The sequence below is a fragment of the Saccostrea cucullata genome, unplaced genomic scaffold, assembly GCF_032062105.1.
Source record: "Saccostrea cucullata isolate Sc308-1 unplaced genomic scaffold, CSIRO_AGI_Scuc_v1 ctg72, whole genome shotgun sequence".
In the NCBI taxonomy this organism is placed as follows: Eukaryota; Metazoa; Mollusca; class Bivalvia; order Ostreida; family Ostreidae; genus Saccostrea; species Saccostrea cuccullata.
In genome coordinates this window covers 16,895-41,972 of record NW_026918900.1, presented here as the reverse complement: position 1 = coordinate 41,972, position 25,078 = coordinate 16,895, and the positions used below count along the sequence as shown (strand labels likewise).

The following is a 25,078-nucleotide window of genomic DNA, read 5'->3' as shown; positions in this document are numbered from 1 at the left end:
GGAAATCATCAATATGACGACTCTACTGTGTCATATTGAAGAACTAAGGTTTGAGAGACAGAAAACAATTTTAAGTGTAAATATACAGAAAACATTAGTTTATAATATATCAAATAAAGATATGCATATAGAGACTTTTTCATTCATTTAGAACATAGGGTACGTGTCTTATTTGCGCAGAAAAAATGATCATATACAATAGACTATTTGTGAGCAGAAATCACTGTTGTTTACTTACAGTGGGAAAATTAATGAAAATAATTAATTAAATTTCTTACTGTTGGTCTAATATAATGCTAAAAATATTTTGCTCTATTATAAATTATCTAATTAACGGTAAATAACGATTTCTTTAATCTTACATCTACGGGCAGATCACTCTAACTGCATAAAACTACCCAGTTTATAGAGCTCTTTCTTGTGCAGTGTTTAGAGCGTCCTTAAGTGCTACAAAACTCTCCATTTACACTTTCTTCCCGAATAAAATGCTCAAAATCTACTGTTATGTTTTCTCCGTCATACTAGTATGTGGCGTATTTTGATGAGCTGTGGGGCTCTGTTTCTTTGCTTTTTGTGACAACCATTTTGTATCGTGTCCAAGGTGACCAAGATTCATTTTCTGCTCCCTGTGTTCAACGTTTTGGGCCATACTCTTCTGAAGTATTCTGTAGGCTTTAGGGTTGCCGTATTTATCTTTATTGTTTTCATTGTAAAATACGTGATATTTAGGCGAGCTGAAATTTAACTTGTATGCTGCTTCTCTTTCTGTGGCATAGTTTACCTTGACAACTTTTTCTTGGTGCCAGTTTGAAGGATTGGATGCATTAGAAAAAGGATTTGGTACTTCATCTGCTACTACTTCGTAAGTTGAATAGCTATTATCAGAACCTCCAATATTCATATCTACTTTAAAATTGAAGAAATGGAAATGCATGGTTCCCAGTGCTTGGTCGGTTAACTGAAATCTGCATTCTTTATCTGTAGATTTGAATGAGAAGACAATTATTCCTGATGCAGTGACCTTGGTTTCCATAACACCATTCTGATAGAAAATAAAATCAAATATATAGTCATAATTTACAAGAGTTCCAATCATTCTTAGTATCAGCACAACATTAGAGGCACCCTCATGGTAACCGGAAGGTGTTTCACTGGGTGCATGATGGCGCCTCAGGGGACTTCCGGTATTGTGTTCAAATACACATATCGCTCTTTTGTTAGTGACTGGGAAATCCGAAGTTTCAAACATACGCGTGGCGTTTAGGAAAGTTGCGTGTGAGGGACAATCAATGCCAGGCACTGAAGTTTTCATATAAAGACCAATCATTACAACAGAATCAAAATAATTTTTAAATCTTCAAGCAGGTTCCGAGGAGGAGTAAAATACGCAGATTTCTTGTAAACCTAATTCATAGACAATCATTTCATTCTTAAATCTGATGTTGTAAAGCTGAGGACCGTGAGATGGGGATATTCCATAATGAAATTCCCAGTTCATGTAGATGACTGCCTGATCTTTGATGGAAGAATGTCTAGCATCAGGTTCGATCTCAATAGGCAGACTCTGCATATTTTCTGGAAATTTTTGAACATGCGTACGCATCTGAGGAAAATCTAAAATCAGTTTACTAACTTCTCCTTTGTCCCACCTTTCCTTAAATCTTGGAGTGAGGCAAATGATTGGCCGTTGTACCAAACATCGGCTGTTTCTGGAACAGCACTTCCATTAAAAGTTACAAGAACGGCAAAATCTACGGGGTGTAAATTTTTGGTTCCATCAGCTGCAGAAATTGAAACCATAATCCTCGGAATCCCTTCCCCTCAACTTCTGCGATCATGGCGGCATAAGGACGTACATTTTCTACCCCTGAACAGTTTCCTACACACTGAAAGAGAGATCCCTTAAAACTTTCAAGAAGTATATCACCAGTAATTCTATTGGCATCTTCGCTCACTACATTTAGCGCAGACATATACTCTGGTAATGTGAATGGCCTGAAAGAAAAGGGAATGGATCTTGGCCCACCACAGAAGCTTGGTTGCTGTGTTAACTCTACACATTATTCTTCAACACTTGCTTCGGCTTTCCCTCCACAAAAACTGTAACCAACGCTTTCCTTTCTGGTGGACTTTGTTGAGTCGACTATAGAACGAATTTTTTCTCTGGAAGAATGAGTGCCATTGCGTATATGTAGTTAGAAGCAAGTTCTGCTTTACTTGGATGTGATAAATTTAAATACTTTTGTGAGAGCATGAACGTCAAATATAATTCTTATTTCTCCTCTGGTAAGATCGTTCAGTAATATCAATTACACCGGAAGTTGTTTGCATTCTGGGATGTCCGTAGCTTCCTTTCTTGTTTGCTGCAAGAACAATTACAACTATCAAAAGGACAGCGGCTATAACTCCTAAGACTAATGCTAGACATTGCCAGAACCTTGGATCTGTTGTTTTACCAGCAGACTTTTCCCTTATTGCATAACCGTCTTTTGCTGAAAAGAAAAAAAACAATTATCAATTAATTGTTTCAATTTCATAATTCCAATCTAGAATATATTGAAATTTTTTAAACCAAAAACTGGGTACGGTATGTATAACGAGGTTGCTCTGACTCTCAATTTAATCTAAGTTTTTTTACAAACATGCGTACGATGTGTTTATTTTTTAAAATCATCTCATACCGTTTTTCCAGCAGAGGTCTCGAAAAATGGTGCATTTTCTTCAGTAATTACAATTTTTGACGTTATAACGTTATCACGGTGTTACTGATTTTAACGTAGACGTAACGATCTGTAAATTCTCTTTTGACAGAAAAATATTCACTTAAACCGGCCAATATTCCAGTAAACCAATGTGAACTTTTCTTTATCATTTATCGTTGATAGTTTGAACTAGTTTAATAATTTGTAGGAATATTTAATTTAATCATAACAAACGATTTTACCAGACAAGCTATGAAACTTGAATTATCCAGACGAAATAAGGTAAGTTCTTTAAAAATTGAACGCATTGACTATGATGTTACATAAAACAATTTAAAGGAACATGAATAAATTTTAAAAAAGTAGATTTTTTACAATGAAAAAACTATCATCAATCCCCTCCTTCCATTCCAACAAATGGCGGCGCTATAAATGTATTTTTTTTTTTGGATACCGTACATGTATGAATGTAAATTAATTCTCTGAACCACCCCAACTTATGTCGTTATTACTGTTTTTTACTGTATATATAGATTAAAAATTTATCAAATTCATTAAAAAAAATGCTTGATTTTAATTTATGTTGAAAATTTAAAAAAAATGAAATTAAGATCAGATGACCATTACCGTATACCCTACTTTGGGTTCATACATTATCTTCTGCATTTTAATTTCGTCTTCTTTTTTTAGCAATCAAGCGCTTTGTTTTACATAGATGTATTAAGAATCACATTACAAGTGATAATTTTCTTAATCTACAAATTTTGTTGTTTTTTTTTCTCTCAAACGTAATGTTTTACATGACATGCTCATTTTGTTAGAGGAGAGAAAAAACAGCCCAAGATACTACATAAAGCATTGCGAGTTTTACTGCAAAGGAGATTTAATGAAATTTAAAACTAGAATTATTATTATTATTTTATTAATTCATAAAGCGCAAAATTACATATAGTTTCTATGCGCTGTACAATGGTTTTGCTAACATCTAATAACAATATATCAATAAAAGCATATAAAATTGTTATGGAAAGTAAATGATCGATAAAACAAAGAAAGACCTTATATAAAACATGGTAGTAAGATGAAATTGGTTAACTTTGACAAGGCAAAATAAAAGAGAATTTTAAAAAAAACTGATACACAGGATAGTACTTTTGAAGTTGAGTTTACGAGAGATTACACTTGGAGTCCTTGATGTTGCGCTGGAATTTTACATTCATAGGTTATATTCACGCTTGAACAGGAGTGTTTTTAGGTTCTTGCGAAATGCTCCATGTGCTTGAAGCTCTCATAGTTCTAATGGCAGGTTGTTACACAGTTTTGGTCCTAATGCACTTATGGCTCTTGCACCATATTTGTTTGATGATTTCTTTACTATTAGTTTCCATTTGTCAGACGATGATCTTAAAGTCCTTTGTGGCTGGTAAGTAGAGCATAACTCTCTCATATATGGTGGTGCTGATGAGGAGTGTAGAGACTTGTGCATGATAGTCAGCACTTTGAACACAACAGGTTGTTTCACAGGCAGCCAGTGCAGTTGTTGGAGTACTGGCGTGATATGTTGTCTGAAGCATCTTCTTGTGAGACAACGCGCAGCATTGTTCTGAGCCACTTGTAACCGGTGCATGGTTCGATCGGTTATGCCAAGCAGAAGGCATTGTGATAGTCAAGGTGGAATACGACTGTTGCATTAATGACCTTTGCACACGCTTCCTGGGTGAGATGTTGTTTCACCTTGGAGATTCTCCTAATGTTGAAGTATATCTTTGTTACCATGGAGTTGACTTGTTTTTCGATTGATAAGAAGGCATCCAGGGCAGCACCGAGGTTTTTAACAGTGGATTGGAATGTCACTATTGCCTCACCAATCTTCAGGTGGATGTTCTTAACACGGTACTGGTTATGGGCACTGGCAATCACCATTATCTCGGTTTTTGCATCATTTAGTTTGAGTTTGTTTACAGTCATCCAGGTTCGGACACTCGCTATGCACTCCTCCATAACCTTGACTTGTTCCGTGCGCATGACATTGTTTTTAACACTCAGACGGCTGTACAATTGAGTATCGTCTGCAAATCCATGACGGTTAATGGCATAGTGGTTGATGACTCTCCTGAGTGGTAGAAGGTACACCAGGAAGAGGAGGGGACCGAGAACAGACCCTTGGGGCACTCCAGTGGACAGTGGCACATCTGAGGACACGCTGTTATTAATCTTTACTGCTTGAGTGCGGCTACTCAGGTAAGACTGTACCCAACGGAGTGCTGTGTCCGTCAGTCCAACTTCCACATGTAGTCTCTCCAGTAAGAGGGTATGATCAATGGTGTCAAATGCTGCACTCCGAGAAGGACCAGGAGCGTGGCATCACCTTCATCCAGTACTGCTTCTACGTCTGCTTTTATTCGCAAGATGGCTGTTTCAGTGCTGGTACCGGTCTTGTAGGCTGACTGCAGGTCATCATGAAGACCGTTTCTGGTGAGATGACAATTAAGCTGTTGTGCAACAACACGTTCGATGACCTTGCTGATGAAAGGAATATTTGAGACTGGTCTATAGTTAGTAAAGATATTCATATCCAGTCCTGGCTTTTTAAGACGTGGTGTAACTAGTGCACGTTTCAGCTTATTTGGAAAGACCCCGGTTGAAAGTGATGTATTTACCAGCTCAATAATAGTCGGCAGCATAAAAGAGAGAACAGTTCTGTTCTTAAAGAGCGCAGTGGGGATGACATCCAGTGAGCAGGTCGTATTTGCACAACTATTGATGACCTTGTTTACTTCTTCATGCGTCTGGACCTTGAAGCAGCCAAGTTGAGGCACTGGTATATCCAGGTCTGAAGAAGCTGTATTGTCATGGATATCTGTATCATCAAGACCCTGTCGGATCTTCTGAGCTTTCTTGTAGAAAAACTGAACAAAATCTTCGGCAAGGGTCTGGTCATTAGTAGCCGGTGGTAGAGGAGTTCCTGCATTATAATTCATTAGACTACTAATAACTCTGAAAGTCTCTTTACTGTCCGCTGTGGTGAGCTTTTCCTGATAATAACTGGACTTGGCAGAGTTGATCATATGCACCACAGCTCGGGACTGTTCTGCAAGCATCTGTCTATGCACCTCCAGGCCTGAGCTCATGGCTTTACGCTCCAAATGTCTTCTCCGTTGTCTTGCTTCATGGATTGAGTCATCGTACCATGGTTTAAGAGAGTCCCCTTTGATGGTAATGGTTCGAAGGGGTGCAATGCTTTCCAGGACCACTTCCACTTTGGAGTCTATAGCTGACAGCAGGTAATTGACATTGCTCCCTTCTTTGATGGAGTTCAGCGATTCTGCTAATTCTTGTGCTAGCTTCCACAGGGATGCGCTTCAATGGCCTAGCTAGCCGACTTTGTTTTCCACGTGTAATGGACAGGTGTAAAGTTGGCAAGTAACCGCATAGTGATCTGAGATCCCTATATCCGTCACAGTGATGGACTTCACTAGTGGGAATATAGGGTCATCTCTTGTAAACACCAAGTCCAGAGTGTGTCCAACTGCACGCGGGTATGTTAAAGAAGCATATAAATCATTTATCGGGAAATTTGGACTTTTAAAAAAAAATTAAGTTTGATGATTTACAAAAACCACTGATAAACGTAAACTTTTATTTACTATCGCATAAAGATAAAAGAGCGTCTAACGCAATGACGTGCGCCACCACCAAGGCATCACGTGACTTCTATTAATAGCGAAATGTTCCTAAACAAAAACGCTAACAGAACAACAATACCCCGGAGTTTAATAACCTCTTTGAGTAAATAATATAGTAGAAAAACATCTATTTTGCCTAAAAAGTGCTGCTAGAATCCCATTGTCCTGTCAGTAAAATAATTATAACACACATTCGCACGAAACCTTACCCTGCGTTTTGTATTTTACACATATGAACCGAGAATTTTCGTAAAACCATGCTTAACTTGGGAGTCTAGCAGCACTTTCCAAGTATTTCAGAAGGCGAACTTTCCATCTGTACAAATCTTATGTTTTGAAATATCCAGCTAATTGTTGTTCTACGGCATTATTTTTGTCACGAATGACCGAGGAAAGGCCGACTGGGGTACGGATATAGCTGACTGTCTTCGAAAGAGAATATAGTTGATGAAAATAAATTAGCATACCTGTTTATTTAACTGAACTTCATATGAATTTCACATAATATTCCCGATATATGCTTCTAAACTCCATTTTAGGTATCTTTGTACATGCCGTCTTAGCCAAATTCTCTTTACACGACATGATCAATACCCAAGTTACTCGATGTACAAATATGACGTCATCGTTGTTCGATTTTAATCAAATTGACAGATACAGCATAATAGAATAAAAACATCTTATTTTTGTTAATCTTTACACGTTTTAATTTATTTCCTAGAGTTAAATTTCATCTCTAAATACCAATATTACGAAAACTTGTGTTCTAAAATTGACGTCATCTCGGCTACTATGACGTCATATTATTTCACTGACTTAATCAAGGTAGAATATTCTTTATGTTTCCTTATCACCCCTGCGCATAAATGGGGACATTAACATGTTGTTTAAGGTCAAGTCCAACCACTATGTTCTGAACCTGTTTGGTGCGTGACATGCCCGGTTCGTGATAATGGATGTTCATGTGACCGAGGATGCATAATTGGGATGGAATAGTAGTGCATACGTGTGACAGGAACTGTTCCCACTCCTTGAGGAATTGGGTTCCTGTGAGACCATTCTGTCTTGAGGGAGGAGGATGATACACAAGCACTAGAGTGACAGGATGATTGCTATTTAGCCTGACCGTGCAAGTTTCAAAAGTCTTGAATTCAGGTTGAGGGGTACATGTGATATCCATGCTGGCTTTGATTATAAAACCAACCCATCCTCCTCTGGCCCCTTTGGATATAGGTCTAGGCACGCCAATGTATTTGTATCATGGAGGGCAGAGCTCGTTTATGTGCGAATCGTCTCTTTCACGCAACCAGGTTTCAGTTATAGCCAATATGTCGATACCCTTATCATTGATATATTCGCAGAGGTATATAGCTTTTCCTGCTACAGATCTTGCATTGAACAAGACTTCTGTAAGAAATTGCATGCATAAATATATATATATATATATATATATATATATATATATATATATATATATATATATATATATATATATATATATATATATATATATATATATTTGTAATGTGCATTGAATGCATTGTATTAATAGTATGTTGTTAAACGTCCCATTCGGGAATATTTCACTCTTATAGAGAAGTCACCATTTCACCTGTTTAACTGAGTCATCGTGTCACGGCACACAATGGCACTATAAAGATCGTTCACTACTGAATGGCTTTGACTGTCTAGTAAAGGCCTTCATTGTTATACATGCATGTATGTAGACGTCCCAATATGAGTAAAAAAAATCTCGAATGGGGCTTAAACAATCAATCATTTAGTTTTATACTCTATATTTAAAGTAAATTATTATTTCAAAATCAGCAAATCTTTTTGATTTTTTTTAAATAAGGTGCCCTTTCATGTGAAATTGTAATTCTGGCTCTAAAACTAATTGAATTTAATTCTATTCTTTTACCAAATTCCATTTTCTATTTCGTTTTATGGTTATACCTTTATCACCTATATATGACATATGTTCTGCAAGATGATATGCAAGAACATGTTTATCTTACCTACAATTCACAAAAATCTAAAACAAGGGATGCTATTTTTGATAGTTGATAATATCTTTGGATATCAACAGTCTCGTTTGAAGCCAATGCATAGCAAATTATTAGGTCGACAATGTGATTCTTGTCATGATGGGAAAAACCGTAAAAATTCCATAGACAATGCAGTGTGAAAATAATTACCTAACAATTATTATGAAAAACTCCCACAAGCATTGGTTTCAATGATAGGTTGTATTTGCTGACAAGGTCATTGTATCAACGAAAGCTGTAATGGTTTTTGTTTGTTTTTATGTTCTTTGCATTCCTCTTGAAAATTTTTCACTCAAACGGATAGGACACCAATTACCAATGGATGGGGGGGGGGGCTGCAAATTTTGTCCTATATTCGGCACGTAAGGGTTTTAAGCAGTGAGGGAATTTTTTCTGCCGGCACCTACTGCATGCGACACGGGATCCCGGAATATACGGTTACGTCTGGAGGACCGGTCTCTACATCCGAAAGTGGGATTCGAACCTGGGACTTAAGAATAAACTGGGATTACTGTAATGGTCATACATGATCTAATACCGTTATAAAGACGAATAATGATACCTGTAGGAATATTTAAGAAATAAGGTATCATTTCAAAACATCTATCGGGCTATCCCGATAGATGTTTTAAAATGATACCTTATTACTTATATTTACATTTGTGACTTATTCATACTTTGATTTTGCCTAATTGTGACTTTTAACGTGTGAAATGCATTATTTTTCAAACCCAACGGCATATATATAATCCACTGAACGCGCGTCGACCCTTTATGACGTCACTGAGAAATTATGTCGAACGTTTATCCATACGCACATCTATGAACTCTTGATCCCGTACCGGTATTTATACCGTTATAGATACGCATCGCTTTCAGTAATGTTATATAAAGGAAACATTTGCAAATGTAAATATAACGGGTTATTTTTTCGACGTTGAAAAAGGACCCCCATTAGTAGAAAAAAAAACCACCATGGATATGTAATGTACGATATATTAAAGTTCTAAATCTTAACAAAATTCGAGAATAAAGTTTCATAGTAAATCATAGTATCAAAGTATTCACTTTAGTTAAGTATGGTAAACAATAGTGATATAGATGCTTATCGAGTAATTTTTTATCAGAAATATGTCATTTTACATGTATGCACAACTGCTGGAACAGCCATTGTTTGAGATATCAATGCAGGTGGCTTGCTTAGTGTCGCTTATGGACTGATTAACTGCAATGACCTTATCCATACGCACGTCTATGACCTCTTGATCCCGTACCGGTATTTATACCGTTATAGATACGCATCGCTTTCAGAAGTGTTATATAAAGGAAACATTTGCAAATGTAAATATAGCGGGTTATTTTTCGACGTTGAAAAAGGACCCCCATTAGTAGAAAAAAAACATCATGGATATGTAATGTACGATATATTAAAGTTCTAAATCTTAACAAAATTCGAGAATAAAGTTTCATAGTAAATCATAGTATCAAAGTATTCACTTTAGTTAAGTATGGTAAACAATAGTGATATAGATGCTTATCGAGTAATTTTTTTATCAGAAATATGTCATTTTACATGTATGCATAACTGCTGGAACAGCCATTGTTCGAGATATCAATGCAGGTGGCTTGCTTAGTGTCGTTTTTGGACTGATTAACTGCAATGACCTTCATAAAAAATAAAGGAAATAATATTCAGCGGATGTAAATATGTAAGTATCATGAGCAGGGTTTCCTCTTCTAACCTTTTCTATTTGATGGACCCATTAACAGTGGTTTGGGTGTTTAGAAGGGGTTCTACTGATTATATACATGTAGTAAAAAGAACTTAAATCTTTGAAATTCTACTTCCCTGTCTTGGAGTTTAGCAGATAAGATAAGTGCACGGATATGATGTGCAAGTGTGCCTCTTCTATATTTGAATCTTGTGGCCAGTGGAATTTAATTTTTGGTAAAGGGTTGTGAGATCTATTGATTATATAGTGAAAATTAATACGTTATTTATTTAAAATCTCTAACACTGTAGATGGGCTCATGTAAATAGGGATGCAAATAATATATGTAAACAAGTGCAATATTATGAGGAACAAGTGTCCTCCTTCAAATTGTACATTTTATGACCCATGGTCAATGTTTTTTTTTGTATTACGGTGGAATTAATAGTAATTAAAAGCAAAAATAAGCATTTGTTTGAAAAACGTTTCTACTACATGGTTTTGAAGGTGGAGTCTAATTGTGGCAAAGCGAAAGCCAGATATAATCGATCTCGGTTTAAAAAAAACAGTAATCATTGCATTGAAAATGCAAAACAAAAGTCTGCGGAAATGTTAGAAACGGAATTTAAAAAATAAACGGGGGTATTTTGTTCAATAATTCATATCATACTGTAAGCAGATATCAGGGAGCTTTCAATATTTTAGTTTTGAGATTTGTTAATTTATTGGCAATTGAGATAAAATCTTCAATATCTTCTCCTTTTTTTATAACCTGTTATGTGTACTTTAGCTTCCAATTATTAAGAATTATCATTATTTTCATTTTCTCTGTGTAACGACGTAAAATTCAATCTGTATTTTTTACTTAACACCAGTGGCTACATTAGTGTTTCAAACCCTATCTCATTAAAAACACAGACAGGTGATAATATTTTTGTACTTTTGATGTAAAAAAAATTAATTCGTAATGTACATGTATATCAGAACAAAAAACCCCACTGTTTACAAATAAATTCTGCTTTTAGGGACCTACCTTAAGCAAAAAATAAGTATATATGTTCTTGTGTTGAGTTTGAATCTCATGCCTCTAGTTAAAAGTTTTACTTTAACAAAAGTTCTGGGTTCAAGCAGGGCCATATGCATTTGCATTCTACAGAGAGAAAGCAAGGAGTTACAAATGTAATCCTTACGTTGCGATTCGAATCCCAGTGTGGAGCATGGAGACCGGTTCTTCAAATGAAACCGTAAAAATCGAGGTCCCGTATCGCAGTAGATGCTGGCACGAATAATATCCCTCCCTGTTCAATGGCCCTGAATGCCGAGTATAGGACAAAATTTGCAGCTCTCCATCGGCAAGTGGTGGCGTCTCCATATGACTGAAAAGTTCTCGAGAGGGACGTTAAACAATATATACAATCAATCAATCAAATACCAAAAGCAACCAATGTGAGTCGAATGAGATGGGTTTACCTGGAGTGTTCAAATGATTTTGTTTCATTAACATTGCATGGTGATAGTCGAATGTGGAGATAAGTAAAGGTCTAAAAATGCATATTGAATAAGATATCGAACAATGTTTATGTTTTTGATTCCTGACCATCTTCTAAACCTTGATCTTGTGGAACATAATGTTGTCTATCAATTTTATTTTACTTTATACTTATATGGATACTTAACAGTATTCTTTATACATCTTAAGTGACCATGAAGGCACCCGGCCTACTTCTTTACTCTATTCCTTTGCAGTTGTCGGGGTGTCATGGACGTTTTACTTACAGTTTATGTTGCAATATTGACTTTTGTTTGCCGTATAAAATTAATGATCAATAAAGTTTGTTTTAATGTTTTTAATGAAAGTATATACAAATGCATGTACATACATGTAGAAATGAGTAGGGGTCTTCTTAAGGTATTTCACTCATAAGCTTTTTAGTAAAGTTCAGGCAGAACCTCTTACTTTAAAACTATTTATTATAATTCAATTTAAACATATTTAAATTAAACAATGTGTATCGTTCAACGTTCAATGAAGAAACTGCTCAAAAATTCACATTAAAAAGAGCAAGATTTATGATGGACTATTTCTTGTGGTGGAAGGATATTTAGCAGAAAATTCTGCAACTCTGCAACTGCACATTTATTAAATTTAATATCTTAGAACCTTAGGCTCACATACCTTTACTCAGAGAATATTTTCCGTTATGATATGCTAGGAATATTAAATATTGGTCTCAATTCATATTTTCATAACTTACAAATATTATACCCTCCCTCAACAAACTTTGCCCAAAAATAAATATATATTCAAGAAGTTTCAAAATTTGCATCACTGACCTCATCTTTTTCTTTCATTATTTTAAACTTCTCGATACTTGTGAGTGACCGATCAGCACTCAAGTCATTAAAAGTTTGATACAAGGAAATATTTTACTGCCTCTTTAATTTTTAACACCCCAAATATATTACTTCTTCGTACAGAAAGATTACACATTAATTTATGTGCATTAATTTGCAAGTTTTCTTAAATGATGAATATTACTCATAATAAGATTATATTTATTGCTATGGTTACATCAAATAAATATGATAAAGGTTAAAGGTTTAAGTGATTGGGCAGAGTTGAAAATTGCGATTATCCAAAATATACTTTTAAAAAATCCTTGATATAATAAATTTCACGAGAGTGACATTCATTAAAACCACAGGGAGTTGACATGTAAATTTGATTGCAAAAGTTCAGAGCTAATTGAGATATCGCTCGGAAACAAACAGGTCACAGACTGACAGAAAGGCAGACGGATTGACCCAAATTACACCCCCCTACACACACTCACACCCTCACACACACCCTCTCACCCTCACACGCACACCCTCACACGCACACTCAATGAAATCGGGGGACAAAAATCAAGCAGACTTTGCTTTGATTAATTCCTTCTGACGTCAGATAGTAATGAAAGAGCAAAGATGACGTAGATTCTTTGTTGGCACTCTGACTTTTTATAAACATCAAAACTGCTGAATTTTAGTTGACAAGAAATAAAGTTTTATTAGATGACTGCATATTTATATAAAGTGACATTTGCTGACTCCTCGATGTATTCTAAAATTTGCGATATTTTAATTTATTTCTTTGAAAATGAGCAAAATATTAAGCAGATTCCAATATTTCGTACATATATACAGTACAGCCTCTTATTCAAAAGATGCAATAATACATGTAATGTGCATAATCTAATGAAATCATCAGGTGGGGACTGAAGAATTTCTACTTATTAATCTGTCTATCAGCATACCTTGTTTCAGTAGAATTTTGAGCTAACTTGCTTACTGATTTTTTTTAATATATCTCTGTATAGTAGCTCAGAGTAATTTTCTATGAATTTTAAATTGCTACATTACATTTTCTTTCAAGCATTTTTTCATGCTATTTCTTGTTATTTATTTATTTATTGTATCTGAGCTTTTAACCCTTGGTGTGTCATTTAAGAAATGCTTAAATGTCAAAGTATTTGCTATAGTTGACTGTAATAAACATGATAAATCTGTGCAAAGGTTCTTTGAAAATCACATGCAACAAAAGACGAATGACATTTTTTTCCTGAAAAAAAATGTTGATGAATTAAAAAGTTACCTTTTGAGGGATTTTGTTGCTAACAAAATGATGTTCAGAAAATGTAAATTCAGAGAAAGTATGATTACAATGATTCAAATGAAAATATGTGTGTATGTTTACATAAATTATACGTATAACAGCATACATGATTCAATTTTTAATTTTAAATCCACACAACTATCTTTCACTTTTACTATGGAACTAGCCGAGACATATTTTATTTGCACCTGTATACTTTCTAACAAAGAAGAATTTCAATTAAACACGAACATTTAGGTATTCATTTATTACTTAGCTTACCGTTCACGGTAGCTCAGTCGGTAGAGCGGTAGCTCCGTGATCGGGAGGTCGTGAGTTCGTTTCTCGGCCGCGACTGACCCAGTCGTTAAAATGGGTAGCAACTGTTCCTTCGCCATGCGCTCGGCACTTTGAAGTGAAAGTTGCGGGTCCTTCCGATGAGACCTTAAAAACCGAGGCCCCGTGTCAGCGGCAGGCGTTGGCACGATAAAGATCCCTCACTGCTCAATGGTCCTGAGTGCCGAATATAGTTCAAAATTTGAAGCCCTTCACCGGCATACGGTGAGGTCTCCATATGAGTGAAACATTCTCGAGAGGGACGTTAAACAATATACAATCAATCAATCAATATTACTTAACTCTAAAACACAGCTTCCTAAAATACAAACAGACTCTCTCAAACATTTAGTGGACTCTCTCAAATAAGTAGTCGATTTTCTAAAACAATTAAAGGACTCTCTCAAAAATTCAGTGGACTCTGAGACTCAAACAATTAAAGGACTCTCTCCAACATTTACTGGACTCTGAGACCCAAACAATTAACGGACTCTCTCCAACATTTAGTGGACTCTGAGACTCAAACAATTAAAGGACTCCCTCAAACATTTAGTGGACTCTGAGACTCAACCAATTAAAGGACTCTCTCACACATTTAGTGGACTCTGAGACTCAAACAATTAAAGGACTCTCTCAAACATTTAGTGGACTCTGAGACTCAAACAACTAAAGGACTCCCTCAAACATTTAGTGGACTCTGAGACTCAACCAATTAAAGGACTCTCTCAAACATTTAGTGGACTCTGAGACTCAAACAACTAAAGGACTCCCTCAAACATTTAGTGGACTCTGAGACTCAACCAATTGAAGAACTCCCTCAAACATTTAGTGGACTCTGAGACTCAAACAATTAAAGGACTCCCTCAAAAATTTAGTGGACTCTGAGACTCAAACAATTGAAGAACTCCCTCAAACATTTAGTGGACTCTGAGACTCAAAGAATTAAAGGATTCTCTCAAACATTTAGTGGACTCTGAGACTCAAAGAATTAAAGGACTCTCTCAAATATTTAGTGGTCTCTCTCAAACAAATACCGGTAGTTGATTCCTGCAAAACATTTTATGGACTCATTCAAAAATTCAGTGGACTTTCTTGATTATTAAGTGGACACTTTGAAACATTTAGGGACTCTTTCAAAATTAAGAGGTCTCTTTCAAACACTAATTCGTCTCAATGTACTCAAAATCAATGTTTAGCTTCCAGTCGCAATCTTAGATCATACACTGTAACATAATTTTAGAACTTTGGAAAATGAAAACAACTTTTTTATATAATTGCAAAAATCATGATGAAGAATTTTTAAAGATTTGTAGATTTTTAAAGAAGGTTGCCATCACAAATATTGTATAATTGACAATTTTTAATAATAATCAAAATTAGTCTGTAATAATTGAGAAAGGCAAAGTTGCTGCGGTCTTACATGATCTTTATACATGATCTTGACATTATGGCATCATTTAATAATTCTGTTTGCAAATCAATGTCATAAAAACCTTGACATATACTTTAAAGATATTAAATTATTACTGAAAATATAATAACCATCTGTCTTTTGAATCCAACTCTTTGTACTGAATAGAAAGATAGTGCATAATGTATTCCCGTTACACCATTTTAACAAGACTTTGATTTACTATTTTAAGCAATGATATTTTCAAAAACTATATTTTTTTAATTGCTAACTATAGCTAGTTTAAAACACTTCAGTATTTTTTATAAGGGTGAAACACCAACAAGACAGAGTATTAGACTTTATTCTTTCGTAATACTTATCTTTAGCAAATTTACAACCATTTTCATACACCAATAAAATAATATTATTCACCTTGGTTGATAATTCCCCAAAGACGCTGTTTATTTATCTATGTCTGGAAGTTTTGACTCCTTTAGCAACTCATGCAATTTTTGTTACATGTTATAATGTGTTCGATGTGTATCAGCCAATTAGGGTTTTCTGGAGTATTTTCGAAAGTGTGTTTCTTTATAGTTAGACGTAATTACTGACAATAATTGACGCATGAATGATGATGGACTATTTCCTCATGGAATGAAATATATAAGGATAAGCTCAAAAGTCCATCCCCTGCCGACCGGTCACACACGCCGGGTGCTCCTTGACATGAATTGGAAATAACGGAAAAATCCGTCTTCAATTCGAAGTGTAAAAAATGCCCTAACAATTAGTATGAAAAACGTCAGTCAGCATTTGCCTCAGTGATAAATTGTATTTACTACATGTACAAGGTCATTTCATCAACCTAAGACAAGGAGACTGCTGATATTATTGTTTTATCAACTTGTTTGTCAATGATTTATCTCGTTTGATATTGTATATACACAGAGCATATTCTTGCGCATCGAATCAACTGAGAGATATAAACTCCGTATGCATCAAGTTTGTCATAAAGCTTGGTTGTTAGTAACTATTAACGTCCTTTTAAAGTATAAAATATTCAAATATGAAACAGATGTGTCAGACTCTGTACTATCTTTTATTTCAAGCTCACCAGGATATATCGCAATCGACATAAGAATGGAAATACCCATGGTTATCAATTAACAATCCGTCATCATTAATCTATATGTCGAGTTGAAGGTCAAAGGAAGTGTTCTCTTCTTTTCCCGCATACGATTTTGGACAAATTCTGCTTCATATGAATTTAGGTCTGCTAATAACGGGGCGTAATGTGTACCCATGGGAATTCAAACAGGGTGTTGGAAAACATGGTCTACAAAAACCACAAAGATTTTATCAGTCAGCAATTGAAGCATCTTTTTATATCGACTTCAAAATACTTGAATTTACAATCAGAATGTTTTTACAAAATAATTTAGCAAAGGATCAATGAAAAGTTCAGTAAATTTACGAGTTCCATTTTTATTCAAAATGCAGCAGTTGTCAATTACTGTAAGTGTACCAAAAATAGCGGGTTTCATATTTTAGCAGCTTTGGCGTGGACAAGAAAGCACCAATTCATGAATACCACTTAGAAATCATTTATTGATATACAATTAAAACAAGGCATGGACATATTAAACGCTAATTCTTGATTATGCTTACAACTCTATGCCCCTTTGATTCGCTAAATTTTGAATTTGCCAAATCATGTACACATAAAGAATATCAAAAAGTCTGAACTTTATTTTATGATGGGGAATAGTTATATACAGTTGAAAGTCGTAAGTTTTAATGCTGTTGATTTTGGTAAAATTTTGTGGCTTCAAATTTTCCAAACTTTCCTTGGGATATTTAAGTATCCACATCTGATTTACAACACCTCTTGAATATATTATTGCACAATACTGAAGTTTCTCCTCCACTACTGTTAATATTTTAGTGCAAATGTTTCTTTTGCCTTTTTAACATCGAATATCGGTTCTCACAACAGGATTTTTGTAGACGACAATGTGCCCACTATTATTGATCACAAATATCCTTTTACAGGAAATTCCCTTCAAAACAGAATTCTGAAATCAAAGTACAACTCCTTTCAAGTCGATTAACATCTTGCTTAGTTTATAAACATCTACGACGAACAGTAAGTGCAATATACTTACATCCACTGAATATTTTAGAAAACCATTGCTGCACATTTATCAGTTCAAACCAGACTAGGCATATCACCTGTACAGACTTCTCGATCAATGAAACATACTATGACGTACATGTGTACATATCAATAATATAATAATTAATCCTTTAATCCCACTTTAAATGATTATTAATACAGATATAAATATAACATACGCTTACACGGGTTACGTATTTTTTCTGCAGCAGCTGCGGCATAAATTTCCATACTAACAACCAAAGAAAGCATTTTTTTATTTAAATTAATATCAGGTTGTCCATCTTAAACGTGTGTCATGAATTAAAGTTTTGAATCTCAGTGGGAAAGAGGTTTGATGAAAAAATGCACCGAGAAGGCATTCGGCCTTAAAATGTTTTAATCACTTGACCGAGCCATACATTTCCTTTTTCATTTCTTTTTTTAATTTCTTAAATAACCAAGTAGAACATTTAAAACAAGATGACTTCAAGTTAGGATATCTATGTTGAAATGTGATATGATGTCTTTAGTATGTCTTTCACCTGATGAAGTATTCCTGTACATGTTCTATGTATAAAAAATCACATCTTCTAGACGGCTACGCCCAAACAAGAAGATACAGCCTTTATTTCTTTTGCACTTTGGCCAGAATGTTCAACGATTAGACGGCTCTAGCATGTGTGCATTAACAAAAATAACAAAAAAAAGAAGAAATAAATATAGGATTGAAACGGTTGAAATATAATTTTATTTATGTTATAAATAATAGAATAGAAGGAATTATTCGCAAATTCAATCTTCCTTTATTTCAATTTTAGTTCATTTTATATTTTTCTTTTTGCTTTATCATTATTATTTTTTTTCTGTTTTGCAATTTTTTTTTGCAAAGTCATTTTTCTGCAATTTGTACACATACTATGTTTAAGTACGAATGAATGTTGTAACTATTTATTGGTTCGATACAGTACGTCCATAATCTAACTTTAGTCCAATGGACATTAAGAAGCAAGATTTCAAGCCCACTTGATTTTATTTTGATTCTTATGGAATACGCATTGGTATGCACGGATTTCATACTAGCATAGACAATAATAAGTTTTCGTAAAGTTTTCACAACTTAGTGGAATAGACGTCTATTTATTCTATTTTAAAACAAAGGTGAAGTCATTAATAATTTCAAGTGCATTGAACCTCAGTATATTGACAGTTGACAGTTGTGTCAATAATTGAATAAATATATATATCAAAGATATGATTTTTGAGAAAAATGTCTATTGATATTAAATTAAAATATGTGGAGATGTCGAACAGTATTCAACTAGGTCTTTTTTCTGCATAGAAAAGATTGAATTGTAAATACATGTAATTAACGTATATGCAGGATAAACACTCAAGGAAGAAACGGAGAATCGAAAGTCGTTGAATCTAACACACGTGTATATACAGTATGTTCTAATATTGTATATTGGTGAATCTTTAATGCTCGTGATTGGCCAATGTACGTGGAATTCGAAGGTTGCACTTATCCACGAATAAACATCCAAAAGAACATTAATTTTGTAAAACATACGAAAATAACGAACAGTATTAAAGATCAAAAGTCCTGAAACAATACAAAATAGGAATAGAGCAAACACGGACCTCCAAAACATCAGAGGTGGGATCAGTTGCCATGCAGTGGTGAACATGCCTCCGTGTGCTCCTTGTCAATTTCATTTACAGAATTTTGTGAATATAAGAGTAATATATGAGTAATGTCCCCACGAACCAACGGAATTTTGCTTGCCCACTAACAATTAAAATGCCTTTACAGTATATAACCAACGTACATGTATATTAATTGTGAGTTTCCTAATGTTTATCTTTTGATACAGAAAAAAAAGGAAGTTATTTTCATGCAGTCCAGATCTACAATTCACATGAAAATTTTCATTTGTTTATCACTCACTATTAACCGAAAATTTTTATTGCAATTATTCAATCGCAAAACGAAAATTTTTTGCATGATCATAACAGTTAAAAGCTTCTTAAAAATGAACTATTTCTACCAAAACAAAGAAATATAATGTTTTTAAATAGCAAAATTTATCATGAGGTCTATGTATTTGTATATTAAACGTTTCCTATAGGTAGTCTAGTTTTATTCTTATAAAAATGGCAATATTTTATGGCTTTATTATAGCACGTTCTTATGTCTCGGGGCGTACGTGACTTATGCCATTTAAATATTAATACCCGTATGAGAGTGCATTTTCCTCACACGCTAATATAATTAGAGATGTCAATTTAAAAATTCACCCAATGAAATAATTCTCGTGTTAAACATTATATATATACATGTATATATATATATATATATATATATATATATATATATATATATATATATATATATATATATATATATATATATATACATGTATATAGAAGAAAGCCAATTCTGCATTTGAATTATTCTTGAATTTGAATTACAATGTATCACACAATGCAGTCTAGAAAAGTTTTGAAGCTTGAATATAAGAAAAAATCTGATACTTCATCTAGTCATAGGAAGTCATTTCGAAAACAATGTAATACTTTCTCCGGATATGGACAGAAACGAGAAAGTCTTTCTTTGTATAAACCTCGATCTATGACAATATCTGCACGCTCCAATCTGCATTCACCCGACCATTATGATATAAGAAACTTGTCAATTGCATGCAGAGGATTCAAAAACTGCGGCGATTCTTTTCACTTTTCCAATTTCTTGCGCGAAAATATGAGAAGCCCTTTTCCTTATCATCAAATGATGGAAAATGGAACAACTTCAGATTTAGACATAAGTGGCATCCCCTGCAAGATAAACGTCATAGGAGCCTCAAATGTTGGAAAAACCTCTCTGATACAAAGGTTCACAAGTAAAGGATCCGGATGCATCCCTAAATTTGAAACAAGTGGAGGTAAGTATGGTTAGTATACCTTGGTAAATAATTGTAATTATTTTTATGTCTGCTTGGCTTCCAACCCCAATCAAACAAAAACATAATTCCTCTTTAAAGAATAAGAATGGTCATTTATTGAAATATACAATAATTATAAATGACAATGACAGTGAATAAAAAGCACAACATACATATAAAAACATGTACAAAAGTAACTTAAGTTATATATATCAACATCAAAAGAAATAAAATCAAGTTTGTACACGTACTTGACAACAACAATAAATTACATCTTTTGAAAAGAGTAATATCGAATAAATCATCTTGCAGACGATTGCTGCGATGAAAAGTTCCTCTTGAGGGTGGATGACAACATGGTTAATTTGAAATTCCACGAGACAGATATGCATATGCAGGTATGTACATGCATTGCCTTTAAACTTGATTTAAGACCTTTAACGTTGAATACACATTAAGTACAATTATTTCCTGATCATGACAAGGAGCACACGGTGGATGTGAGCGTTCGCCAGGAGACGCTCACTCCTCCATTACACCTGATCCGAATTCTAGTCAACTCGGCACCTGGTATACTCGGCATCTGGTGAACTCGGCACCAAGTAAAGTGAATTCGGCACCAGGTATATTCGGCACCTGGTTAATTCGGCACCTAGTTAATTCGGCACCCATTTTAAACGGGTTACTCTACACTTCTTTATTATATTTTTTATTGTCAATTTATTCAATTTTTCTAATATAAGAAGAGAATTAATTGAAGATTTGCGATTATTACACACTGTTTTTTAATCTCTCTCTAAATATGTATGGAAAGAAATAAAATGTTACAGCAGCGAAACATTCTCCATAACAAGTAACAAAATACTCGGAACGGATCTAGAAAAAAATATGATAATAAGGAAATATATTTGATATAATCGATTTTCATAACTTTTCTACTTCCAAAAAGATATTTGCGTTGCCAGTGAGTCTTGTGTGAGCACTATAATATATGGCGTTTCTGAGATAAAAAATGATAATACGAAATTGAATGTAGATGTATACATGACATTGTTCACACTGAACAGCTTCCTGTCGAGGGCGAACAATTTGGTTGCATTTGTCTGTAAGGATATATAGAGTATAAAATATTGCTGATCTATTTGTAGGAATTTCCTATAATTGTTGTCTTAAAGAATTCGAAACACACACAAAAAATGATACCAGGGTATTTACAACGTTATTTTCCCAATATGTAGGATTATATTTAACAAGAAACAGATCTTCTCTGGAATCTCATAAAAGTGCCCGGTAAGGTACCTTATTTTTTGAGTGAATGACAATTAAAATAGCAATTTTTTAAATAACCGAATATTGGCCAATTATATACTGATATTGAGGCCTATATACATGCATAGGGATTATTTTCAAATTAACATTCAATTTGATTTATATTTGACTTTTTGACAGATCATCATGCTCCATATATTCATCAATATGAAAAGAAATTGACATGATTGTAATTTCACTTCAATAAAAAAATTCTCAAAGCAGCAGGCGTGGTTAGAATCTACATGAGGTCGTGTAATTTGGGTTATAAACGCACGTGTTAAATGACCAGACGTATTTTATTACCGAGTGTAAAATTTTATCATTATATGATGAATTATTTTACGCTAATATGTTACAAATATAATGATGATAAAAATAAAAATGTATAATACATTTCAAGTTTTTTGTGGGGAGCTGTCGCTACGGAAGGAAATAAATGTTGAATAGGGGCTCGTTGAATAGTTTAACAAATTATAGGAAAATAAGACGGCACTCGGCAGCGAGAAAATCCCAAAATTTTAACTCTCCAGTACAGATATAATTCTCAATATAGCGAGACTGAGAGAGATATGTATGGCAAGCCAAATTCACAAATATTCCTGTTTTTACAAAATAACAAAACAAATAGAAAAATCTTTTAAATTTTGTTTGTTTGTATTTATCAAAAATAGACCATATACGACTTTAATAACCCATGATGTACGTTTCAGTTCGAAATAAGAATCATAATTCTTCAATGAAAAAGGACTTTATACAAAAAGAATTCATAAAGTTTTAAAAACCGCAACTTCCTCGTACGAAGCACCGGAGTTTCCACATACGAACTATGAAAATCATTTATTAGAGGGCGAAACTATCTCTCTCTCTCTCTTCATAAATAGCGATATTAGACTGTTTAATTCAAAATGCGTTGGGAGAACCAAATTATATATTTTAAAAATATTTTTAAAATTGTGAAATTTTTTCAACATACCTTTCATTGCTGGTTTTCGTTGGGTGATGCAGAACAAGTGACATATTGACGCCTGCCTGGAATCCTTCACTATATACCCTCCTCATTTTCTGACAATTCACAACTATTCGCCTTGTGTATTGAGGAAAGTGACACATTTAAACCTTGTAAGTTTTTGTTAGAAACTTTTACTACACCCTTCATTATATATGACACTTCACCTTATTCATTGTGTATACGGAGGACACATGCATATATATCGACCCCGTCCCCCTCTTGACAATATACACAATGACTTTGACAATTAAAATCGAAATTTTAATGAAAATGCCAGAACTAAAATGTGTAGATATAAGTGTTAATGATTTTTGTCCAGTTTTATTTCAAAACATTTTTTAAACGCATCATGAAGTTAGAAAACGACATTAATTAATTTTAAAAAGAAAATCACTAAATGAAATGTTACCAAAAACGCATGAACAAAAAAGATATTAACCGAAATTTTGTAATTTCAGACAAGTGTCCGTAAATCAGGATAGCAAATATATGTATTTCAGTTAAATAACCGTTTTTTTTTTCCTCTTAAAAGGCAAATTTATTTATCAACAACGTAGTCACAAGAAAGGTATTAAGAAAAAAAAACTCAAATAATAACACATATTTCGATTTATTATAGAAAGGTGCCGAATTTACCAGAATCAGATGCCGAATTGACCAGATTCTGGTGCCGAGTTCAGCCGAATTCACTTTTTCTTTGAGTGCCGAATTCACCAGGTGCCGAATGTACTTGTACCCCCTGATCCCACCTCTGATGTTTTGGAGATCCGTGTTTCCTATGCTCCCATTTTGTTTTGTTTTAAGGACTTTTGAGCTTGAAAACTGTTATCTCCATATGTTTCATTAATGGCTTTAACGTTGAATACACGCTAAGTACAATTGTTCTATATTGCAGCAAGATATCCCTAACCGAGATTCTGACGCCTTCTTTCTTGTTTATTCACTGGGGGATCGTCGGTCATTGTCAACTGCTGCAACAATACTGCGACAAATGCGAAAGAAATACAAAGTGACCTCTCCGATTTTCCTCGTGGCCAATAAGATGGATCTTGTCGGCAAAGTGTCAATTTCAAAAGATGGTGAGATTTACAATTGCTTAACTTTTATTTGTTATTATTTTCGGGAGAGGGAGGATATCATTATTAACATTTCTTTCTTGTTATTCAATGCAGAAATTTACTGACTTGTTTTCTATTCCATTCCTTGCTTTGCAGATGGAAGACTTTTAGAAAAGGAATTCAAGTGTAAATACATGGAAACATCCCTTTTGCATCAAACGGATTTCCACAAACTGCTTCTCGATATTATAAGAAAGATTTTAGTCAAAGATGAATTCTATAATGATGAAGAATCCATTAGTTTTGAGCTGGACTCTTTGCCAGTGACCAAGAAGATCAAAGTCAAAGGACGAATTTTAAGACTAGTGTCTAGTATATTCAAGTGCTGCTCAAAATAGCATGTGCAGACAACTTCTAATAATTAAAGTTATCAAAGCGATATTTTATTTGAGTCTTTTGCATGCCTTTGAGTACAACACTCTTAAATGTAGGAAAAAAGAAAATTTTGAGCACACTTAAGTTTTCTTAATCTCTAAAAAATACAGTTTAAGTACATGTATTTAGAATCTGAGAAATAAATTTTCAAAAAAGGGGATGTTCTTGAGTTTCAATATTTTGACCCCATTCATGTCTATGGTAAACAAGAATGATATGGGTTACCCCATATCCAAAGATATTCGACTTTTAGATTTAACAGTGTTTAATGACTTCTATAAAAAAACTGCACTGTCTTGTTATGGAACTGGTGTACAGTTCAAGAGTCCGTAGCATTCCTGCCCCCAGTCTCCTAGCAAACCGTGCACATACCTGTGCCTGCAAGACCAGTTAGCCTTGTCTACACACGTGCGATGAAATTGTCAAACGCATCTAGTGAGCTCGGAGAAACACATTTGTTTTGCCGAGAAGTTAGGATGGCGGGTCCGGTGTTGTATAACCATTCTGGATTAAGAATTCGACTTTTCAATTTACTTGAATTTTCAACACGAAAATATGGGCCTAGTTCATCGCCGTAGCTGGGCATTTGGCGGGAAAATGACACTTTACTTGCGTAAAAATCTGGTGAACTTTTTTTTCTTCACAAATTAAACA

The 25,078-nt window shown here is 34.2% G+C and overlaps 1 protein-coding gene and 1 pseudogene across 1 annotated transcript; one reads left to right on the top strand and one right to left on the bottom strand.

The window, feature by feature from the left end:
* Positions 1–440: 440 nt before the first annotated feature.
* LOC134274782 (putative amine oxidase [copper-containing]) lies at positions 441–2,197 on the bottom strand (annotated as a pseudogene).
* An 18,263-nt stretch (positions 2,198–20,460) lies between these two features.
* Positions 20,461–24,387, top strand: LOC134274763 (ras-related protein Rap-2b-like). The gene is made up of 4 exons (XM_062756998.1): positions 20,461–20,611; positions 20,924–21,009; positions 23,827–24,010; positions 24,146–24,387. The coding sequence occupies exons 1-4, from the start codon at positions 20,461–20,463 to the stop codon at positions 24,385–24,387; spliced, it is 663 nt and encodes a 220-aa protein (XP_062612982.1).
* The last annotated feature ends 691 nt before the right edge of the window (positions 24,388–25,078 follow it).